The following is a 24,945-nucleotide window of genomic DNA, read 5'->3' on the forward strand; positions in this document are numbered from 1 at the left end:
ATAGTTTCTTTCACAAGTGCTTATTGAACAGTGCTGGGAAAACCAAGCTAAGAGTGAAGCCGGGGTAGAGGAGGCCATAATCAAATTGCTAAGAGCAAAGCTCAAGAAACAGGCCTGCTTCACCTGAGCACTCCATCACATGGCTGAAGATGGACTCCACGGGTATTAAAACAGATAACACATGCACAGGATGAAACAAATGAGAGTCAAGCAATATTATGTAATAGCCAGTGAGTTTTTCTACCTTCTGAGAGAGCCTCTTAGACCCACCTCTTAATTGAGATGGGCCTTGGCTTTCTGCAAAAGAGATTCGGTATATTTGTAAAGGCCTTGGTTTCTGGACACTTCAGGCCACCCAACCTAACCAGAAGCCTGGACCCAGGGATGGGCCTCAAAAATGAGCGATAGGGAATTCAGTCAGGTCTCATGGCTCTTGGCCTGGCCTAGACAGGAACCCCTTGACCAGCAGCTGGGTGGGTGAGATAAGGCATTGAGTGTGGCCTAGGAGGTCCTCTGTTCTCAGACTTCAAGGGTAAGGGTATACCCACCCTATAAGGGTAGTACCCACCCTAAAGCCATGTGAATAGAATAGAAAAGGGACCAGGAGACATTCTGGGTCATTCATTCCCATGGATGTTTTCAAGCACTCCCAGAACAGATCAGGCCCAGCCATGTTCGGAGCTTCTATGTCAGGCTGCCGCATCAGGTGCTGGCGGTACAACTCAGGGCGGTGCCTAATGGCAAGAAGAAAAGCCTCCCACAGTTTGCCCTCCTAAAATCCACTCTGCCTGTGTCTCTCTGACACTCGCAGCTGCTGCTTCTCCTCCACCGCAGCACGTCGGGGTGTTTATCCCCTATTTCGTGATGTATTTTATCAAGTGATGAACGGCCCGTTGAACTAAGTTTGGGCGCAGCGATCTCCCCCCAGCCACCTCTTCGTGGAGACTCTCAGCCCTGGAGGCCTCTGGCTGGCAGCAGCCTCGCAAGCCTCTATTCCCCTCCCTACCTCCCTCCGTCACCTCCCCTTCTGCCCTCCCTCTTCCGTACCCCTCCCCCTGGTTATTTGGAAGATTAGAGTTCATTAATTAAATCCTGTGCTTAGATCGAACTGTAACATTATTCCAATCACATTTATCTTGCAGGCGGCGGCGGAGATGGCAGCCTCGCTGGATACGCGCAGGGGAGCCTGAGCCTGGGACCCACGGGGCGCTGCGCGCTCCATCACCCCGCAGACCCTCCATCTTCCTGCTCGGCTCCGAGGGACCCTTGATCGCCCCTGCTCTGGGGAGAGGGGTGTCCCCCTTCTCTCGGGACTCCTGGCCGTCTCCCCACACCACCACCAGCCCTCCCCGCCCTCGGCGGCTCAGCTGCCGGGATCCCCCTCCCCCGTCACAAGCGCTCACAAGCGCCCGTGAGCACACACACGCGCACACACACACACACACACACACACACACACGCTGAGACACGCCAGAGAGAGAGACAGAGAGAGAGGGAGAGAGCGAGAGCGAGAGCGAGCTGTTCAATGGACCGATTTCCCCGGTTTCCCTGAACCCAGCCCAGCCCGGGATGAGAAACTGCAAAATGGCCCGGGTCGCCAGTGTGCTGGGGCTGGTCATGCTCAGCGTCGCCCTGCTCATTCTCTCGCTCATCAGCTACGTGTCCCTGAAAAAGGAGAACATCTTCGGTGCTCCCAAGTACGCCAGCCCCGGGGCGCCCCGAATGTACATGTTCCACGCGGGATTCCGGTGAGTGTGGGCCTCACTTGGAGCGCCCTGGGATATCTGTCTGGTCGATGGTGTGTGTGTGTGTGTGTGTGTGTGTGTGTGTGTGTGTGTGTGTGTGTGTGTGTGTGTGTAGAGAGAGAGAGAGAGAGAGAGAAGGAGGGAGGGAGAGAGGGAGAGAGAGAGCTCTAAAGGTTGGTGTTGGGTCGTCTCCCAAGACATTTTGGGCAAGATAACTGCGTGGCCCTCCACTCCCCTCTCCAATTTCTCCCTTCCACCTCCCCTTTATTTTTTTTAACCCAAAGCCCCCTAAAAGCTGTTGTCTTGATCGATGGGATTGAATTTCTCCTGCTCTTCCCCTGCGTCCCCTCCCCCATGTCAGGCTTGGTGGTGGAGGGAGAGGCCGTGGATGGGCGGGGGCTGGGTTAGTGAACCGAGAAACCCACAGGCGCGAGGTGAGCGCCCTCCCCGCGCGGTCCGCAGCCCGCACCGCGGGCCGCTGCTCCGGGCCACTTAATGGCGCAGGCGCCGACTGCGCAGGTCCCCTCCGCCCCCTACTCAAAGGACCAGGGAGTTGACGCTCTTAAAGCCCCTGGGGGTTCTCCCTCGACCCTTTCCCAGCGGCCGGCCCCCTCCTCCTCCCTTTCCAGGATTTCTGCAATCCCCCAGCCTTACTAAGGGCCGCCCACCCTCGCCCAGGTTCAGGGTTGGGGGGGCGCAGTTTAGCACAGTCCCACCCCGACTTGTGCCCCCAAAGAGATCTCCCCTGATGCGCGAGTGGCTACTCCAACCTGCATCCTGTGGTCCAGGCCCACGGAAGGTAGCCTCCGGGGAGGGTCTCCAGCCAGAGACTGGGAGTGCCATCAGAGCCGGGCTCGGGAAGGAAGAGGTTAAGGCAGAACCCCCCCCCCCCTCCATCCCCCGCCTTCCGCAGACTCTCCGATTTCCTCTGCCCTTTCTCCAAAAATCGATGCGCGCGGGCGGCCCTGGAGCGGCCGCTGTCCGTGGTGCTGACTCCGGGTCCCCGCTGGAGGCCTGCGGCTGCCCTGCGCGGGCTCCTTTCCTGCTGCCTGCCTGACGGCCATCTTAGGCTCTCTCCCGCACCCGGAGGGCTGGGCCGGGGAGAAGAGTCCTCTGGCTTTCTTACTTCCTCCTAGGTGTGTGGGTGGGTGTGTAGGAGCCGAAAGTGCTCCAAAGCAGAAGGTTTGGGGTGCGCATGGGGCCCCGGGTTCCTCCGTCCAGCACCACCCCATCCCCAGCCAGATGGGCTGTCATGGCTACCTCGGTGAGAGGCCAGTGTGCTTGTCTGAACCCACGCTCCTCTCCAGGTCACAGTTTGCGCTGAAGTTTCTAGACCCGTCATTTGTGCCCATTACGAATTCTCTCACTCATGAACTTCAAGAGAAACCTTCTAAGTGGACATTTAATCGGACAGCATTTTTGCATCAAAGGTAGGATAGGAGGAAAAGAGTGTTTGGGTTCTGTTGCTCAATAAAACAAACAGAACAACAACAACAAAAAAAACACAAACAAATCCAAAACAGCATAAAGCTATCCAATCCCTCATCCCCAGTATATATGCATGGTACCCCTTGCCCATTTGAAAGAGCCCATGATCAGTAACCATCCCCAAAATGAAACACCAGATTGGCCAATTAAAATGGGGGTATTAAGCACGCGCGCACACACACACACACACACACACACACACACACACACACACGCCACCCTCCCTAACTTTGCTTCAAATAAACACCATGATGTAATAAAGTCTGGCTATGACTACTAAAGCTGTATATTTTTTTCGAAAAAAATTATTAATTGCAGAAAAAGTATGATACATTTTCATTTCCATTACTGGGAAAATTTTTCATAAAATAATACAACGGTACTACACACACAGAAAACATCACAATACATCTGCATGGCGTGACTAGCTGAGCTGTGGCCCAAACAATGCTTCTGTTTTGGTTTTGTCTGTTTGTTGTCGTTAAGCCTCTATAGCTTTTAACGTGCCATAAACCATCCTTATAAATTGTAGCAACCTTGTTTGATGCATGAAGATGGTTTTTGTTTTGTTTTGGTTTTAGATGGAGGGAGAAGGATGAAACTTATTGAAATTTGTTCTCAGTAGTTCTGGTCTCAGAAGCACAGATAAGTCATTACTCCTTCCTCCTTAGTGGATTATTATGTTGCCAAATGCAATGTGAGCCATCTAGTGTATTCATTAGGGGGTGTGAATACCCAGTTTACAGACTAATGTAATTCAGAGAATTGTGTTTGGGCCATAACATTTATGTTATTATACTTTTTAAAAACTGCAGTGAACTGGAAAAATAAATCCAGTAGTTATTTGTGTCAGAAAAATGTTTATTTGAAAAATTGACATAGTTTGTTTTTACATGTTTATGTTGAATTAGAGACTGATTCATGACAATTCTAGATCCTGGAAGTGCTTTTTCGAGTTAGCCTTTGGGGTTACATCCAGCATTAATTTCACAGACAACATAGAAAGTTTTCAAAGCAGAATGCATCATAACTTCCCCCAAACGCATTTCTAACTCAATAAAAATATGCCTCACACACTAGGCCCTATAACACTAATGACCAAACACTCCTTTAAGAATTTCCATTCTTTCAAATAATTTATTATGAAGACATTAATTAATTGTACCATTATCATTTCAAATTTGCTTTGATAACAACCTTAAGAATAGTTCTGGGAAGTTGGGAAATTTTGAATTGACTTGGTTAGTTCATTGTATGATCTGAAGGATGAAACATGTTTTGATATAAAAGTCCAGGCCAAGTTATGATATGCCAAGTTATGATATGCAAAGCATTACATTTATCCTGCTGTTGTTTTCAAAATACACAGGAGTTCCATGTGATTTCTTAGCATTGGAGAGCCTCATAGCAGAGTAAAATGTTTACTGGTGTCTTAAATATTCTAAATAGCTGAGACTCTAAAAGCAGACACTTAATTTTACTGAGTGCTCAATATGACATCAACCTGGAATTAGTTTGTAGTAACCACTTTTGCCTTACTTAATGCTCTGAATTGTTAGAATATACAATATTTTTAGATTTCCAATAGCCCCCTTTCCTAAAGTTTAGATATATCACACTAAATTGTGTTTTATATAATCAAGCTGAAAAAAGTCCCTGCTTTTTTATTTAAAAGGCCTTAATGAGATCATCTTATTTGTCATAAATATTCTTCCATGGCCACTATTATTCCAATTTTCACATTTTAATAATAGATAGTACTGTATTATGTACTGACCCATATCTATTTGGCTCTTATTTAGACACCAGTAATATCTGATATCCCTTGAACACAGTAGTCCAACAGCAAACATCTACTCCCCAGTTACAAACCCTAAGTCACCAATGTTTGTGCACTAATGTGAGCTCTTTGAGGCCTGTGCAAATATCTCCCTGTATTTTCTGACACTCTTTGGCATCTTCCTCTTCCCTAATCAAATGCATTCTTCAAGTAGACCAGAATGCCTGCTGAGAAGTGGAAGCTGATACTGTTTGTTACATCTTCAAGCACTACAAAAAGAGATGACATTCAAAATTTGGCTGAGAGGCTATGTGATGTCTTTGCATTCTGAAGGGCCCTCTCTTCACAGGACACAAGAATTTTTTTAATTCAATGTGCTTAAGAGTCTTGTCTAAATGGAATGGCAGCATACAATGGAAACTCGGTTCTTTTGAGTGGAATTCATTTAATGAATTTTCTTTTATTTTAGGCAAGAAATTCTTCAGCATGTCGATGTAATAAAAAATTTTTCTTTGACCAAGAATAGTGTTTGGATTGGACAACTGATGCACTATGATTATTCCAGCCATAAATATGTTTTCTCTATTAGCAATAACTTCCGATCACTGCTTCCAGATGTATCACCCATTGTGAATAAGCATTATAATATCTGTGCAGTGGTTGGAAATAGTGGAATCCTGACAGGGAGTCAGTGTGGACAAGAAATAGATAAATCAGATTTTGTTTTCCGTTGCAATTTTGCCCCTACGGAGGCTTTCCAAAGAGATGTTGGAAGGAAAACCAACCTCACCACTTTCAACCCCAGCATCCTGGAAAAGTACTACAACAATCTTTTGACCATTCAGGACCGTAACAACTTCTTCCTCAGCTTAAAAAAGCTTGATGGGGCCATTCTTTGGATCCCAGCATTTTTCTTCCACACTTCTGCAACTGTTACCAGAACACTAGTTGACTTTTTTGTTGAACACAGAGGTCAGTTAAAGGTCCAGTTGGCTTGGCCTGGAAACATAATGCAACATGTCAACAGGTGTGTATACTTTACTACATTTAATTGTATCCTGAGATGACAAATCACTATTGTAGTCTTTTGGGGGTGAGGGCCATCCAAGTCACTAGTTGCTATGATTTGTTTAATACTTGTAGAAAAACTCTTATCATTTATACTGAAAAAAATGGATACCCCCAGGTAGTAACCAAGTGCTAAGTGGAGAGATTGAATCTATTTCCCTTTTTTTCTATCCTCTGCCCCCTTCTTGGTGAGCAGTCATGGAGATTACCACAGATCATTTCTTTCTAGAAATAGCTAGACCCCAATACCACTGGTGGCTAAATTACACAAAACATGATTTCTGTAAGAAAGATATAAATAACTTTAAACAGAATCTTTTGTTTGATGCTTTGGGGTTTTGTAGAATCCAGGATTGGCAAACCACCTAGCTAAATCATAAATTATATATTTTTGCCCTTATAGTTCACTCTTTGGTTGCAAGAACCTGTGAAAAGCCTTTTATGAGCTCATTGTTAACCCTTACTATGGGATAGAGAGACTCACCAAAGATGTGCGTTTTCACATGGTCTGGTGATTCTCAGCTCTGCCTATATGTAACAATTACTTGGAGGGCTTTAAAGTAAAAGACAACTGCTGGGCTCTGCTGCAGAGAATAGAATTTCTCTGGTAGCTGTGGAAGTAGGAACAAGGTACTTGGCATTTTCTGATAACTCTACAGATAATTTGAATATGCAGTCAGAATTTAGAGCCACTAATTCAGGGTCCTTTTAAGATTAATTTTAAGGTTCCCTCTGCCCCTGCTTTAAACCATCCAAGAAAATTGCCTCAATTCTGATGCCCCCATACCACTTTAAGGAGCCCAGGTCCTACTAGAGCCCTGGTAATTTTTTATAAGTTACAGTGAGTTCTGAAAGACATGATAACCAGAGAATCGAGATTTTCATCCCATCACAAACAATTCCATCTTGTCCCCTAAAAGTCTTGCAAATTTAAGGTCTGTTTAGTTGACTTAGCTTGGGAGGAGGAGGACTGTCCTGGGTCTTTGGATCTGAGCTGCTTTGCTCCTTTCTTGTTTGACTTCAATAAAGTTTTGATTTCATCTGGAAGAGGAAAGGCCAATATGTCTGGGATGGAAGGTGGGTCTGTCCTGCAGACTGAAACAGCCCAGACAAACCCACCTTCCCTGCCCAGTCCTATGCACTTGTCTGATTGAAACTTTCAGTGCTGGCCTCTGACCCCACATGCACTTCCTGTTCTGCAGATACTGGAAAAACAAACACCTGTCACCTAAACGGCTGAGCACGGGGATCCTCATGTACACCCTGGCATCTGCAATATGCGAAGAGATCCACCTGTATGGATTCTGGCCCTTCGGGTTTGACCCCAACACAAGGGAAGATCTCCCATACCATTACTATGACAAAAAAGGAACAAAATTTACCACCAAGTGGCAGGAGTCCCACCAGCTGCCTGCTGAATTTCAGCTGCTGTACCGAATGCATGGGGAAGGGCTCACCAAGCTGACTCTGTCACACTGTGCCTAAGAACTCTGAATGGAAAGTGCCAAACGGCTGTTTAAAAAGTGCCCCAAATCCAATTGAATCATCGTCAAAATAGTACCCCAAACACTGTCTTACAAGGCTGGTCTGTCACTTCAAAGAAAGACGTCTTCTCTCCCTCTGTTGCACTGCTCTTTGGATGGTCTTAGCAGACTCAGCCGCACAGGTGCATTGAAGCCACATGATTTAGACTTGGTTAGTAAAAGGAATGTTGTGTGTCGAAGTATGCTGCTAACAAAATGGTTCCAAGTATTTTCATGTTTGTATTTTGATGGTAAACTGCCTGCCATATGGGTAAGGCCTAAGCTGTAGTCCCCTCCAGTTTGATGAGACACAGTCTTCATAATCAAAGGCCTTGGGCCAGCTGGGGCAGAATCTCTTTTGTTTTGGAATCAAAAAAAAAAAAAAAAAAACAAACCACTGGTTTGCCTCTCCCTCTCTCTCTCTCTCTCTCTCTCTCTCTCCATTCCCCTTGCCCTACCACCATGAAAGTGAATAATTTGCTAGGAATCCTACTGAATTTTCTTTGCTTGTATGTGTTGCATCTGTTCTTGGTGTGTTCAAGGGCTCTGGGGAACTCTGATGTCTCATGACAAAACAAGCAAATCATGACAAATCCCCTCATTGTGACTTTGATAAGACATGTCTCTTACGATGTCTTCACTTTATACCATCGCTCTGAGACAGCATGGTGGTGTGCCTTGGGTGAGTGGCAGATGATATGATGCCTCTTGCCCTGTCACAAAGAGGGTCTACAGCATGGGTGCCGTTGCATGTCTTGGCAAGAGTGGAAGATAATAGCACTCGCATGAGCCCTTCAAGGGCCTTCCAGCCTACAGTTGGTGCCTCCTGAAAGTCCAGCCCAAGTACCAGGCTGAGTATCCTCTCAGAACACAGAGGCACTGGATCAGCTTAAGGGCTGAGGCAGGTACAAGAAAAGGATTGAGACTGTTGGCCGGTTGTAATGGACTCCTGCATGCTGTCATGCTGCCCATTCTGGGCGGCTGAGAAGCAGAAGGGCTAGAGTGGAAGAGATGCTATAGGCTTGGCCAGGCTAGAAGGCTAAGGCCAGGCCATTTCTGTATCGTCTTCACCACCAACAACCTATTCCTTCATGTTTTCTTTGAGACAGCTGTAGACACTGAATATTCCCTATTTTTGCTAAAATTGGGTCTGTGTAACTATAAATTAAGCATTTCAAAAGGAAAAGCCATTATGCAGTGGCGAGACTCAGTACTAAGTCTCCCTTGAAATTTGAGATTTTTTGGCAACACTCCTTTTCATTATTTTGGCCACATTAGCAGAAGTCATGCCATAAGCCTTCCCAGGCTTCCTTTTGAGCAATGCCTTGTTCTTCCAGTTCAGCCCAAAGTCTGGCCAAGCTGATGTTAAATTTTAATATGAGTCTCTTTCCTCTTTCCAACTGCCAGTCAAGCACATTTGTTATATGTTGCAGTGGGAGAGCTTGTTCTTTTCCAGAAATCTCATTTAAATTGCTTTCTGTATTACTAAATACTTTTGAAAATAAGCAATGAGCCATCAGCTCGTTGCTCCTCTTTGGGAAGGAATAATCATGTGCAAAGATAAAGGAGGAGAGATGCAGATCTGGTACCGAGTTCAGCCTGGTCTGAAAGCTGCATCACTCCTCTCAGGAAGCTGATCAGACCCAGGAGGCATCTAGAAAGAAAAAAACATTCAGGTGCATATGCAGTGCCAAAGGTGGCACATCTCACATTGGGTGAATGGTCATCACTTAAGCATAATTGGAAGAGATATTGGGGAGTAAGAAGCACTAGATCTATACATGAAACAATCATAAGACATTGAAATCATTTTAAAACTCCATGGTATAATTTCATGGGCATAAAACACACCAAATTTGTTCCCTGCCACGTTCAATGGTGAGGCGTTGTTGAGCTCCTGTTGTGCTGGGCTCCAGTCACTGTGAGGCTGAGAACTGACAGAAGTGGGTAGGTAGATATTCCTAAGCATTTATTTCATTTGGTTACAGATAAGAGATATTAATGCCAGGATTACCCCAATCAGGTTCTGACTCTAGAGTTTCAGTCCCATAATATAAACACAGAGACTTTGAACCAGAGAGGTTAAAGGGACAAACGAACTGAAGGTCCCTAAAGCCAGTTAATTATTCCAAACTGATCTATTTAAATTGCATCTCATCTGGATTAGTTGTCTTTTATTCAGAGATGCTTTTAAAATCTCAGTGCAGGCCTGTTCAGCCTAACCTTGGAGTGGGAAGGCTTTCTTGTCCTTCACCATCACGTCAGCTCTATGCTGACCAGGAACTCAAAACAGCAGGGGATGGAACTGCCGTCAGAACTAGAAGGGCCTAGAGGTCAGCTTATCCCTGGTTCTTTGAACTTATTCTCCCCACAACATTTCTTTTATCATTAGAGGAACAATAATATGCTAATAATAATATTCTAAAGGAGGTCCCAAGCCTTCTTGTACTGCTTACCTACAATTTGCACATTTTAAAAATTCATTTACAGCATAGATCCCTCCTAATGCAAAAAAACAGATGCAAAATGTGGGTGAAACACTTAGCCCAGCTTTTTTGCTACATACTAAGGACCTTTCCTGTTATTTTTGTTGTCAATTATGCCCTTGCCTTGCCATTCCAATAAGGAAAAAACAGCCATCAGCAGATCCTACAAGATCTCTTTTTGTTATCAAAGACTGTTTCAAAGACTAAATCCAGGTAGCCACTGTCTTGACCAGAAGACTTGGCAGGTCCCTAATGTCCTTACTGGAAAGGCACAGTGTCAAGTAAACAGAGCTTGCTGGCTCTCCTATGGCCCCCAGGTGAACAGAATCCAAAGCCTTGGGCTGTGAGGATGGAGTCAATGGGCTCTCGTCTCTGCAATTACAGATACAAACCCATGGCTTCTACGTGGCCCTCACTTAGCCCTAAGCTAGCTCATTCTTTCATTAGAAATGTTCATTTTTGTAGGATGCTTAGGACAGAGGCCTCCTTCACTTACGGGAACTGGTTTCCCAACAAACCTCTGACAGCCTACTTATTGCTAGACCTGTGCGAATGTATGGATTCTGTAAAGACAGGGGCACAAAGTAGTGTCATGACTCCCTATAATGCCCAGAAGTCTTAGATACATGTATGTGTGGTGCTGGGGTTCCAACCTAGGATCTTGTGCATAGTAGGCAAGCATTCTACCACTAAACCACATCCCTAGTCTGTGGCCATGTCTTAAATATCCTTGATCATTGCAAAACTGTGATGTGTTTAGAAGTATTGTGTGCCCAGCAGTGCTGACTATAATTGCTGTGTCTTGATGCCAGACACCTGACCACAGGCTACCAGCAAAGATGTGCAAAGGAAGATTCCTCCTGCTCAACCTCCCTGTACCCAGGCCACCAGTTACCCATGAATGTGAGTGTACAGATGCAAGGAATCCTGTGGGGAGTTCAGTGTATGTCTTCTGACCCTCTCAGATCTCAATGCATAGTTGATCTGACTTCCAGAGAAGCAGGAACAATCTTGCAGTGGGCTAGGACATTGGGAAAGGGAGGGCCTCTGAGCATCTCCAGTGAGAATGCAGGCTGGGAATATGGCTCTGTGGTAAAAGGTACTTGTTTACAAATGAGAAAATGGGAGATACAGAGAGGCTAAGTGGTTTCCCCCAAAATTGCATAGATAATTATTAGAAATATTAGGATCCCACATCTTAGCTGTCTTAGTGTTGAATATAAGCTCAAAAGAAAGTGATGTTGGCATGGGATCCTCAGAACACAAAATAACTTAGAAGGTATAAAGGAGGGTGGGGAAAGATATCTAAACACAAAATATTAAAAGAGATACTTAGCCATGTATACAACAATCTACAATCTCCCCTGAAATGAGAGAACCCCCCTTGGCACATCATAAGCTGATAAATCAATGTTCAGTTATTGGTGGTATACAGTTGACATCTGGAATCTTGTTCAATAATCTGTTTGTCTTAATAACATCTTGCTTTAGTAATCTGCGTGCATAATTTAGAAGTGGAGGCTGAAAATGGTTATGGACTTTTCCTGATGTATAATTTTCAGCAGGGGTCCCTTGATTTCAGAAGTGCTTCTCATACTGTAAGAAATTTCAACAGCAGCCTTTGAATTATTGTATTTAGTTCAATAAGCTAAGAAGATGTACAAATAGTGAATAACTTTGGTGGGCCTTTATTTCTTCAAAAGGACATTCTGGGAAATGATCTGTATAATTCTGGAACCTTAAAATCTTTTTTCGCCATAGTTGTTTGAATGTACCAGGCATACATCTGTTTAACTTCTGCTTTTTTTCCCCTGAATGTGTACAAATGACCTTCTCATAAAGACAGTTTGGGCTGTCTGTGTGTGGCTGAAGAGCCCACATGGAATACCATGGGTGCTGGGGACTTAGGGTACCTTGGCTGGATGATTGATGTGTATGGACACTGTGGCCCAATTAATCAAGGTCACAGGTATGTTGATACCAAGGACCAAACTGATTACTTATGCCTCCCTTACACTTGGACTGCTTTGCCATATAAATAGAATATTTCAAATGGGAAATATTTTAGAATGTCATTATTGTATTATGCAGTATTTCTGAACATTAATTTTTATTGTGGTGACTTATTGAAGACACATGTGGTTGAATAGATGTTTTTAAACCTCAGTAAAACTCATGGTCTTGTTGTTGATTCTGGTGGGGTCCCAGTGGGGTGGTCTATTGCAGAATAACTCACTCCAGTTTAAGATGGCAGTGGTGCTGGGGTTAAGACATGGTGGTGCTGCCATTAGCAAACAAAGCTATCTGACCTGGGGGACGCCTCAAAATATAATGCTTGCTCCTCTATCCAAATCTTTGAATCATCATATCCTGGGATAAGTCCAACTTAAAATGATCCCCAGATGATTCAGATGTGATATTTGGAAACCGATAGTATATTTCATACTCAAATATAGCACTTTGATCAGAGCCAGTGGCGGCTGATCCTCATGTCGTTAGTATGACATGTTCCTTAAGGTTATCTGACTCAAGGAAGTGCGGACACAGTCTTGGACTTAGCTTGTCAACCCTCAGCTGAACTGACCGAGATGGAATTTCTAAGTGGATAGTATTTGGTCACTGTAGTCTGAATGGATGCAAGCCAGAGAAGAAGCAAAGAAAATAGCTTTACTGTACTTCACCCTCAGGCCAGCTTTTTATATTTCATTGTCTACATTTCAAAGGGGCAGACCTCAGGTCATTCATCTTTATAAATGAATAAGCTAAGAAACAGAGAAAGTTAAATGATTCGTTCAGACTCAATTTGTGAGTCATTCTCAGAGCCTGAAGTATTCCTCTATTGGTCTGACTCCTCTACCTTTGAGGAATACCCAAAATGTAAAGATCTTCCAGCTAAAATGAAACTAATCAGAAAAGGAAACTTGAGGCTGGAGAGATAGCTTAGTTGGTAAATTGCTGGCCTCACATGAGGACCTGAATTTGACCCCCAGTATCCAAGTGAAAATGTCTCAGGCATGGTGGCTTACCCTGTAATCCCAGAGCTGGGGAGGTGGAAAAAGGAGGAACCCTGGGATAGCTGGCCAAATAATCAAAGCTATTCAGTAATCTTTTTTTTTTTTTTTTTTTCCTCAAGGTAGGGTCTCATTCTAACCCAAGGCTGACCTACTAACAATGTAGTCTCAGGGTGGCTTTGAACTCACAATGATCCTCCTACCTCTGCTTCCCAAGTGCTGGGATTAAAGGTGTGCACCACCATGCCCAACCTAATCAGTGATCTATAGGGCAATGAAAGACCCTGTCTTAAAAAAAAAAAAAAAAAAAAAAAAGCAGGCAGCATTCCTGAGAATGAAGCCCAAGATTGTTCCTGGCTTCCTCATGCACACATAGGTGTCTACATAAACACACAGAGAGACACATGTGCATGCTACCTCCACTCCCTTCTGTGTGGTTCAGGAACAGCTTGAGCTCTGGTATACTACTGACCATTAACAATGGGCACTGGAAAATCAGCTTGTACTAGAGTCCCTGGAGTAAACACGTCTGTTGGAGTCAGGCTCAAACGACTAAGTTAATGCAGGCCAGCTGAAAGGAAGCAGTGTGTTCCAGAACCAACACATACATTGGCTCCAGGTCCACGTGGGCTGAACAAGTCTGAGTCAGCAAGGACCAGACACAAGGGAGTAGCAGTAGCTTCGTGAAGGTGCCCCTGTGCCCCTTCCCCACAAGGGGACAACTCCCCTTTGGTCAGGTCACTGACTTTAGAAGAGCATAGTACTATGTCCTTTAGGCTAAGGCCTGAAGGTATTCAAAATGTTTACAGCCCGTGCTATTGGTACCTTTCAACAGATCCTCAGCACTGTAGTGGGTTGTGAGCCATGGCTTTGTAAAGTCCAAAGCAGTTCTTTCAGGCAAACATCCTCTAATTTAATTGCCAGCTGAAAGCACAATTGCCTGATTCTTTTCCCTTCCAATTATGTACTTTCTTCCCTGTCTGCTTATTGTCTTTCTTTCTTTAAAAAAAAAAAAATTTATTTATTTATTTATTTGAAAGAGAGAGGGGAAGAGGAGAGAGTGAGAGAGAGAAATGGGTGCACCAGAGCCTCTACCCACTATAAACGAACTCCAGATGCATGTGTCACCTTGTACATCTGGCTTACATGGGTACTGGGGAATCCAACCTGGGTTATTAGGCCTGTTCGGCAAGTGCCATAACTGCTAACCCACCTCTCCAGCCCTGTTTATCATCCTTATGACATGGTACAAAATTTACAGGCATCCATGAAACAAGGTCTGCAAAAGAGCCATAGAATAAGACACGGGTTCAACAGATCTGGTCCCCTATACCTGCAAAGACTTCATGGTTCCAGGTGTGCACCCCACCAAAGATGCTGGACTTCATGCCAGCTACATTCCACTCACCCTCAGAAATGTCCACAATGATCAAAACACCACTGAGTAGGAAGACCCCTGGGCAACCTCAAGGGCTGAGTGTGTGAGCTTTGTAGAGCATGTTGTCATGTGATGTTTTGTCCACAGCTTAGCTAGTACAGAGCTGGACTCTGAACAACAGCAACAGAAAGAAAAGACCCCTACCAGCCAACATGTGGCCACTGCAGCCTCATGGCACTGAGTGGCTGTCCTCCCTGCCACGAGCTGTGAATGCACTCCTACTGAGGTTTTAGCAATCACACGCACTGGGCAGACACAGAACAGGCTTGGGTTGCAAATTGAAAGTTTTTCTGGTGGAAGTCATTCTTAGGTGGGTTTAATTAAATCCTTTGAAAAGCAGTGATGGGGGGGAGAATGTACTTAATTCCTCAGACACAGTAAACGGCCACAGGCTTTTATTCTGCATGGGGTGAATCAAAGTTAGATTACAAAGGACCAAATCTACTTCCTATCACAATAAAATAGTCCACGGGTTCTATAAGGCACCTCTGCATTATACATGCTTGAAAATCAAGTTGAAAATTTTTTATATTATGTTTAAAAAGCCAAAATTTACCATGGTTTTGTGTTCTTAGTTATTGTGATGAACCCATTTCTTCATACTGAATGGGCTACATTTTGTTTTAAATGAGTCAGGTATAAGTTTACAGGTTTTCAATATCTCCAACAAATTATATGTACCCTTGTTACAAAGAACACCTTCATCCTCTGGTGATTTCTTGCAAGTAAAGAGAGAAGTCTATAGCTACAGCACCAGCAACTTGACAGGTAGGCAACATTATATTATGAACAAATTCAGTTATTTTAACTGCTTCTCACACTGTTGGCTGGGAAGGATAGGGAGAAAAATTAATAGGTATTGGGAGAAAGTTTGACCACTGAGGAAAGGTTGGATGAAATCATTGAGGCACTTGAAAAAGATGGGGAGATTTTCTTCTGAAATCTGGTCTCCAGTTTGTAGAATTCCATGTTAATAGCACTATTTGAACACAGATCAAGACCCAGATATGATACCATATGGTGCAGCAAAGAGCCCTGGGAGAATGTCACATGTTAGTAACACACCCTTGGTGTTTAGATGGAGCTTCCATGGGAGGGGTCACCAAGTGGACATCAGTAACTAGCAGTGTTGTTCTCCTAGGACTCAGGACATACACATCTAGGACTGAGTATTCACATGGGTGTGTCACCTAAAGCCACAGGGGTCTCACAGAGCTTCCCATCTTAGCTCTAAGTTGCAGGTCAGCATCCTTGGTGTCAAGACAAGATTCCGAAGGGCAGAGAGATGTCTCTGCCCTGCTGCAATCAAAACCACGGATTCCACACTGCACTTTTTCTTGAGCTGGGAAACTGATGATCCACAGTGAAAGCATTAATTAAAAAGCAAGACCAACACACATCTGTGACGTCTTTTCTCATGTTTCACTTCAACACCATTTTAAAGAAGGTCATATCACTCTGTAATGAGGCCCTTTATATGGTAATGATCAAATCAAAAGGTCAGCATGTGAGGAGATAGTGAATGCAAGTTAAGGCAGAGGTGCATGTTAGGGGAGAAAAACAATGCCTCTTATTTCATGAACACAGTGGCACGTCCACCACTTGATGCATTCATTTTGGAATATGCCAAGAGACTTGTAATGGAGCTTTACCCCTGCCCAGCCACATGGGAAGTTTTGTGGTCTTTGGAAGAAGCCTGGTGCTTAGCAGTCAGTCTCGCCTGTCTTGTGAGAAACTGCCTACCTGGCCTTGGGAAGGAGCTGCTGGACAGTGAGGGCCGCAGAGACGTGAGCCAGCTCTGGGGACTGGGGGGGGGGGGGGTGAATGTCTCCTGCCTTCTTGCTGTGGAACAGGAACCCTTGCCTTTTGGAGAGGTGACTGCGTGTACCTCGTAGACTAGAGTTTGTGAAGGAAACACAAAGGTTTGCTTCGACAGTGTTAAAGGGTGAATGCGCCCGCTTCATTCTCTTATGTGCCAAAATAGTATCCAATACATTGTTTTAAATAAACTTTTTCTGTGCACTGGAAGCACTGTTGGTGGTTTGTGTCCCACTCGCGCACCAGCATGAGTGCACACACACGTGTCAGGCAGTCGAGTCGAGCGTCTCGTTGCTTATCCATGAAGCCTTCCCCTGGCAGCTGGGAGACAAGTCCACCAGGGTTAGACTTGGCTCTCTGTGGTGGTGGACTAAGAGTGAATGCCAAAAGTCCCCAGATGTACTTGTGTCAGAGGGCCTGTCAGTGTGACTCACAGAGCAGGCCTTAGCATTACCAGTTATAATACGTTACTCTTGCCAGTCACAGGTGCACACATAGTTTTATTTAACCAGGAGGTGGGGAGCTGGGGAGCCTGCTCAGCGGATAAAGTGCTTACTCACAAGTGTGACCACCTGAGTTTGGATCCCCAGAACCCGTGGAAAGCCAGACACCATAGTATGTCTGTCATCCCAGCACTCCTACTATGGGATGAGTCGTGAAGTCTGAGAGGTGATGTCTGAATCCCCAGAATCCCTGGAAATCCAGACACTATCGTGTACATGTCTGTCATCCCAGCACTCCTACTGTGAGATAAGAGGTGAAGAGAGAAGAGGGCCCAGAAGCTAGAAGGCTGGTTAGCCTGGAATATTTACTGGTAAACAAAGGATTCTGCCTCAAACAAAGGGAAGGGTAGGGACTGACACCAGAGGTTGTCCTCTGACTTCCCTAAATATGCTGTGGCACATGTGTGCCCACACTCATATACACACATCACATACACACATGTGCACACACATATTTAAAAAAGAGATTGGTCACTGGGCATGGTGGCACATGCCTTTAATCCCAGCACTCGGGAAGAAGAGGTAGGAGGATTGCCATGAATTCAAGGCCACCCTGAGACTACATAGCTAATTCCAGTTCAGCCTGGACCAGAGTGAGACCCTACCTTGAAAAACCAAAAGAAAGAGGTGGGGGGGGATTGGGTGAGTCATGGGGCTAGAGATGTAGCTCAGTTAGCAGACTACTAGTCTAGCACATACTAAACCCTGGATTTGGTCTCCAGCACCCCATAAGGCCAGGCATAGTGATGTACACAGGTAAGCCTGGTGATCATGAGATGGAGACAGGAGGATTAGAAGTTCAAGGTCACCCTCAACTGCATAGAAATTCAAGGCAAGTATGGGCTAAATGGGCCCCTTTCTCACAAACAAACAAAAATAGATTGGTGTTGTGGTGCATGCCTTTAACCCCAGAATTTGGGAGGCAGAGGTGGGAAGATCACCATGAGTTCAAGGCCATCCTGAGATAGTGAATTCCAGACCATCCTGGACTAAAGGGAGACCCTACCTTGGAAAAACAAAACAAACAAACAAACAAAAACAATTGAGTAAGCTAGGTATGATGGCATACTCTTTTTTTTAACTTAAAAAATTATTTATTTTGAGAGAGAGAGCCAGAATGGGTGCATTGAGCCTTCAGCTGCTGCAAATGAACTCCAGACACATGTGCTACCTTGTATATCTGGCTTATGAGGGTCCTGGCAAATCAAACCTGGGTCCTTTGGCTTTGTAGGCAAGTGCCTTAATCACTAAGCCATCTCTCCAGCCCGGTATACTATTATAAACCAAGTAATTCAAGTACTTGGGGCAGCAGGGTCAGGAGGTTGAGGTCATCCTCAGTTACATACCAAGTTCAAGGCCAGCCTCGGTCTCAGAAAGAAGAGAATTGGGTGGGAAGGGCTGGTATTACAACTCAGGGAGGCATGCTTGTCTAGCACACACCAGGCCCTGGGGTCAATCCTCAGCAGAGAAAAGAAAAGCTGGGTGAGGGAGAGACACTGAGGAAGATGGTTGGTGCTGCTCTGGCGACAGCCCGACCATACGCTCAGCTTTGCCCCTTTTCCTCCTGCGCCTCTCAGTGCACAGTTTTCACAGAGCCTTCCCCACCAGCCGCTATTCCATGCCTTTGTGTACCTCTCCTCTCGGTGACGGTGTCTCACCATAGAAATGATCGTTCACTCATGTCTGGGTTTTGTCCTAACTTGCAAGCTCTGCTTTATACGCAGCAGGTAATTTGCCCTTGGTTATGCTGTGCACTTAGTGTTGAGAGCATGGACCCTATAAGCTCACAGTATTAATCAGATGGAGGAATGGACAGATGAACAGATGGACAGATGTACCAAATGGTTAATGTAGCACTTTCAACTCTTTTTTAAAAAAAAAAATTATTTATTTATTTGCAAACAGAAGAAAGACAGACAGAATGGAAATGCCAGGGCCTCCAACCACAGCAAATGAACTCCAGATGCATGCCCCACTTTTGTACAACTGGTTTTATGTGGCTACTGGGGAATCAAACCCAGGTGGTCAAGCTTTGCAGGCAAGCACCTTAACTGCTGAGCCATCTCTCCAGGACCAACTTTTTTGTTGTTGTTGTTGCTTTTTCTTTTTCAAGGTAGTTCAGACTGACCCAGCATTTACTATGTATTTTCGGACTGGCCTTGAATTCACAGTGATCCTCCTACCTCTGTCTTCTGAGTGCTGGGATTAAAGGTATGTGCCACCATGCCCGGCTTCAACTCTTTTTCCTTACCTCCCTGGACATCTTTTTATTTTATTTATTTATTTATGAGAGAGGGAGGGAGGGAGGGAGAGAGAATGCCTGTGCGAGGCCCTCCAGCCACTGCAAAAGAACTCCAGATACATGTGTAACCTTGTGCATCTAGTTTAGCTGGGTACTGGGGAATCAAACCTGTGTCTTTACCCTTTGCAGGCAAGTGACTTAGCTGCTAAGATATCCCTCTAGCCCTCAAAGTCCTTCTATGCACTCTAAACCATACCACCAAACATCCTGCTTTCCTCAGACATGCTGCCTCACCAGCACTGCAAGTAGTACTCCACAGCATAGGCTGACTGAATGAATAAATGAACAGTGGAATTCTCATGCTCCAACACCAAAAATGTCCCAGCAGAGCTAGATAGTTCAATGGTTAAAGGTGCTTGCTTACAAAGCCTGCAGGTCCAGGTTCATTCCCCAGCACTCATGTGGTGCTTGTATCTGAAGTTCATTTGCAGTTACAGAAGACCCTTGTGTGTATTCTCTCCCCCCCCCCCCGCTTTCAAATAAGTTTTTTAAATGTCCCAGCATACTAATATACCAAAACTGTCCTTGTTCCTAGCTGATTTTAATTCCAAACTACAGGAGGAATTCTAGTAGTGTAGAAGAATCAGAATGATTTCAAAGAACCTACCTTCATTAAGCACATTGCATCAGAGGTCTGGCTGCTCTCTGATTCAAATCTTAAGCCATTACTGCTCACTACTCTTGACACTGGGCAGGCAAAAACAGGATATAAAATTAGAGAAGTTATAACGCTTATCCCAAAGGAACAGAAAGTCTTATAAGGTGTGGGATTGATCCTGGACAGCAGAGCAGGAACTGCTGAGGATGTAGGTAAGGGAAAGAGAGAAAGAGAAAGAGAAGGGCAGTGGGGAACTGCAGTTCCAGGACTCAGCAGATGCAGAAGGGAGGATTGAAAGTTCTAGGTCTGGGCTAGTGAGAGCCTACTCAGAGTGGGGAGAGTAAAGGATGGAGGGAGGGAGAGAGGGGAGAAGGGAGAGAGGGAGGAAGCGAAGGAGACAGGGACAGACATACAGAGAAAGCAAAGGATAGTTCATCAAATTCAAGCAAAGACATTAAAATTTAAGAGGCTAAATGTAATATTCAGAGTTTGTATTTTCTAAAAAAAAAAATCTATTTGACAGGCTGAAGATTTTCCCTCCCGCCTCACTAAGAGGGAGAGAGAGAAAAAGAGTGAGACAGACACAGACACAGAGAGAAAGAGCCAGAGAGAACATGAGACAGAGATTCTAAAACAAAACACTTCAAAAACTTCAGTAAAACATGAAGTTGACACCAAGTTTATTGCAGGCTCTCTGCCTGGGGCTGATTAGTACAAATTAAATTTTTTTAAATAGATTTTTTTCCCTAAGAAAATGTATTTTCCACAGCTTGATCAAGACAAAGAAGATTTCAAAAGAGAAAAACCCTCTTCATAAAGAACCAACTTGACCCCCAAGGCTCCCAGACAAGGAAAGGAGTGTGGAATGTGGCTCTCTGCTTCTGCATAAGCAAAAGTGGGTGCTCCAGAGACCAGCCAGGCTTCCTAGGGACCCAAGGGTGGGAGGGGAGGGCACCTGGAACCAGCTGGATGGGTGTGAGCTGATGACCAGCCTTCCTGCACACGCTCATGGGACTCAGAACGCCGTGGACGATCAGGGACAGAGATTCAATGGATTCAATGTTGTCAATTCCAGATGTAGAAAACCGAGGCAGAGGGTGATTGACTCACCCAAATGTACTCTACCGGCCAGAAGACATTACAAGTATCCTGTTAGCTTTTACAAGAAGAAAAAATAAATTTGTTATTCTTTTCTTTTGTATTTATATAGTCATGGTTTTATTTTTTAGATTTTTCAAATATTTATTAGTTGTGTACTGGTAATATTATCAATAGACCACTAAAGAACATTACTTATTAAATTAATAAAGTAGCTTCTGATAACATCTCAAATGTATTAATATAAAATTGTAATCATATAAGACATTGTAACAAATCTCCTTAATAGATAGTATTTATCCCTTTTCTTTTTTTTCCTTTTTGCTCTGTCAACTCACAATTCTCATCTCTAAATAAAAATAGTTAGGGCTGGAGAGATTGCTTAGTGGTTAAGGTACTTGTCTGCTCAGCTAAGGACCCAGATACAGCTCCCCAGTACCCATGTAAGCCAGATGCACAAGGTGGTGCATGCATCTGGAGTTGCTTTGCAGTGGCTAGATGCCCTGGCATGCCTATTCTCTCTCTTCCTCTCTCCTTCTCATAAATAAAATAAAATAAAATAAAATAAAATAAAATAAAATAAATATTTATAAAAAGACTAATTGAAAGGGGGAAGAGATTCAGTGGAGAGTGGATTTGAGAGGGGGAGAATGGGAGTAGGGGAGAGAATTATGGTTTGTTTTCTATACTTATGGAAGCTGTCAATAAAAAGTTGTAAAAATATTTCAAGGGACATTTTACTTAAATTATTTTATAGTGAAATAATTTTATTTATTAAACAATGCTAGAAAATAAAGACGAGAAACTGGGGAGATAACTCAATGGCTAAAGGTTCATGCTTGAAAAACCTGTAGGCCTGGATTCAATTCCCCAGTACCCAAGTAAAGCCAGATGTACAAAGTGGTGCACGCCTCTGAAGTTCGTCTGCAGTGGCAGGAGGCCCTGGCATGCCCATTCTCTCTCTTTCTCTGTTTCTCCTTGCAATTAAATAAATGAAAACAATTGTTCAAAAGGAGGAAAATAGGGGCTGGAGGGATTGCTTAGCAGTTAAGGCATTTGCCTGCAAAGCCAATGGACCCAGGTTTGATTCTCCAGGACCCACGTTAGCCAGATGCACAAGGTGGTGCACACATCTGGAGTTCATTTGCAGTTTCTGGAGGCCCTAGCATGCCCATTCTCTCTCTCACTCATAAATAAATAAAAATATCAAATGGAGGAAAATAGAAATGAACAAAAGAACATGTTAAATCTTACCTAAGCCTTTGTTTTTATGAGTATGTGCTCATTCTACTTTCTACATTCTATTGTCTTTTCTGCCTTTTTTACACATTTAAAATTCTGCCAAGAGCATCTTTCCCTGTCATTAAACATTTGATGACAAACTCACAGAATGAGCATTAAAGCACTGATTATTATTCTCTATTATTGCCTCAAACCTGGGTGTTTTGCTCTTCAAAAACATGTTTGTAGTTGAATGTTTCAGTATTTCCTTGAACAAATCCCTTGAAGTGGAATTTCAAGAATTTGAACAATTTTTAAATGTATTTTATTTTATTTATTTATTTATTTATTTATTTGAGAGGGAGAGGGAGAATGGGTGTACCAGAGCGTGCAGCCACTGTGAATGAACTCCATATACATGTGTCCCCTTATGCATCTGGCTTATGTGGGTCCTGGAGAATTGAACCAGGATCCTTTGGCTTTGCAGGCAAATGCCTTAACCACTAAGCAATCTCTCCAGCACTTTGAACAATTTTTTTAAGAGGAATATTTGCAAAACCAGGCACAGAGCATTTTCAAATTTTATTTTACTTTATTTGTTAGCGATAGAGAAAGAGAGAAAAAGAGGCAGAGAGAGAGAGAAAGAGAATGGGCATGTCAGGGCTTCCAGCTACTGCAAAAAAACTTCAGATGCATGTGCCACCTTGTGCATCTGGTTTTATGTGGGTACTGGGGAACTGAACCTGAGACCTTAGGATTTGCAGGCAAGAGCCTTAACCACTGAGCAATGTCCCAGTACCCCCCCCCCAAGCATAGATGTTTAAATAGATAGTCAATGACCAAATTTCTAAAATTTTCCCTAGAAGCCCAACGTAAGCGATAGTAGAAAAGAGTACTTGGTCATTGAGGACGGCTTCCGCAGCTAAGAAAGACTACCTTCCTGTGAACTAGACTCAAGAAAACAGTGTATGCTGCTGGCCCTCCCGCGCCGCCTCCTTGTTCGGAACAGCTTCACACCCGAGAGGGAAACCCCGTCTGCCTACATTCTGACTCCTAACCCAGTAGAAAGCACCCAGACCATGTGAGAGACGGGCCTTCAGTACCGGGATGGACGGCTTCTTCCCTTGTTCTCAGAGTGTTCATTGCTTGCTCAATCCTACCCACCTAGTAATTCTTCCACTTCACAGGAAGTCCAAAAATCAAAGTGAGGGGTGGAACCAAATGCTCTACCTTGAGACTCCACACATCCTATAGACCTGTTATTCCTGCTGACTCTCTTTTAATCAATATCATGAGTTCCATAGGAGAGATGTACTTTAAACAACTTCAGAATATCAGCATGTAAAACTACAAGGCAGATTGGCCAACCCAGAGATCTCAGACTTTCCAAACTCAAAGGGATCCTCCTGCCTCTGCCTCCCATTGCTGGGATTAAAGGTGAGCACTACCATGCCCAGCACCCGTAATTTTTAATATTGTATTTAATGTATTTATGGGCAAGCAGATAAAGACAGAGAGAAGAGAGAGAGAATGGGTACACCAGGGCCTCCTGCCACTGCAAACGAACTCCAGATGCATGTGCCACTCTGTGCATCTGGCTTTATGTGGGTACCAGGGAATTGAATCTGGGTTGTTAAGCTTTGCAGGCAAGCACCTTAACCACTGAGACATCTTTCTAGCCCCATTCCTTTTTTAAGTAAATTTGCACTTTTTTTCAAAAAATATTAATGACTATATTCATCCCTATAGGGTTACAATTTCTGTGTGGATTATTAATCTCTGCTGTTGTAGCATAAAAGCAACCATAGATGATACATAAATGAATGGGTATGGCTGTATTCCAATAAAACTTTATTTACCAGAAAAAGAAAGAAAGAAAAGAAAGGGCAGTAGCCAGTTTTAACCCATGGAGGTATAATTTGACAACTTCCACTTTAGGTAACAAGCTTCATAATGTATGTTAAACATTTCATTTGATCTTTAACATGTTCTTTTCCTAAGGTGGCCATAATTAATTGCTACAGTCTTGGTGGCTTAAAACTGCAGAACATTGCTCCTTTATTGTTCTAGAAAGCAGAAGTATGAAATCAAGGTATGCACAAGGTTGATTCCATCTGACAGCTCTGAGAAGCTCTGCTCAGGTCTCTTCATGCTTCTGGTTGCTGCCAGAGCACTTAGTGTTCCTTGACTTGTGAATGCACAGCACCATTTTCTCTTCTCTTCTAAGGACTAGCCATTGACTCAAGTCCTGGATGACCTCATTTCAAGATGTTTCCTCTAATGACATTTGCAGAGACCTTAATATAAATAAGGCCACATTCTGAATTTTCAGGTAGATGTATCCTGGGAGGGAACACAATTCAATTTCCTACATTCACTTACAATGGTACTCCCCTACTATGTAGTTCAAGAACCCATAGATGAGAGCCCACAGCACACAACCCAATAATGTAGAGACTCAAATGCATTCCAGGTGTGATGACCCCCTTCCAAGCTAACAAATCCATCCTACAAAAGCCCAGTAGTATTATTGGGTGACAGAAGTTATCTACTCAAATTAATTAGATTTCACAAGGCTCTCCACTGTGGACAGCAAATGGGTGCTCTTCTAGCAAAAGATTCAGAAACAAATCACACAACACCTTCACAATCAACGAATTCTAAAGACATTTTTAATAGACAAGAACTCATTTTCCACACCACGGAGATGCTCAGCACCAGTATTGATCTTGTGTAAGTAAGTTTTCTGGCTGGGGTGCATGCGCAATGTTTAAAAGAAAAGAAAAATGTGGATGGAGAAAATATGAAAGTTGGTCAACCTATGACATGAAGTGATAAGTTCAGAAGAAATGTCTAAAATGTTTCA

The 24,945-nt window shown here is 43.9% G+C and overlaps 1 protein-coding gene and 1 long non-coding RNA gene across 3 annotated transcripts in view; one reads left to right on the forward strand and one right to left on the reverse strand.

The window, feature by feature from the left end:
* Positions 1-2,601, reverse strand: part of LOC123455122 — an 84,631-nt gene extending 82,030 nt beyond the window's left edge. Inside the window, exon 1 of the long non-coding RNA XR_006633686.1 lies at positions 2,516-2,601. This is a non-coding gene — a long non-coding RNA (uncharacterized LOC123455122). The remainder of the gene's footprint in view (positions 1-2,515) is intronic.
* St8sia3 (ST8 alpha-N-acetyl-neuraminide alpha-2,8-sialyltransferase 3) lies at positions 780-7,998 on the forward strand. 2 transcript variants are annotated; one of them, XM_004654766.3, is made up of 4 exons: positions 787-1,748; positions 3,053-3,175; positions 5,483-6,040; positions 7,284-7,998. In XM_004654766.3, exons 1-4 carry the CDS (start codon positions 1,570-1,572, stop codon positions 7,564-7,566), a joined length of 1,143 nt encoding a protein of 380 aa, XP_004654823.1. In that variant the 5' UTR covers positions 787-1,569; the 3' UTR covers positions 7,567-7,998. The 2 variants fall into 2 exon arrangements, with proteins under 2 accessions (XP_044991253.1, XP_004654823.1); XM_045135318.1 differs by lacking the exon at positions 3,053-3,175 and having other exon boundaries at positions 780-1,748.
* The last annotated feature ends 16,947 nt before the right edge of the window (positions 7,999-24,945 follow it).

The sequence above is a fragment of the Jaculus jaculus genome, chromosome 15, assembly GCF_020740685.1.
Source record: "Jaculus jaculus isolate mJacJac1 chromosome 15, mJacJac1.mat.Y.cur, whole genome shotgun sequence".
Classification (NCBI taxonomy): Eukaryota; Metazoa; Chordata; class Mammalia; order Rodentia; family Dipodidae; genus Jaculus; species Jaculus jaculus.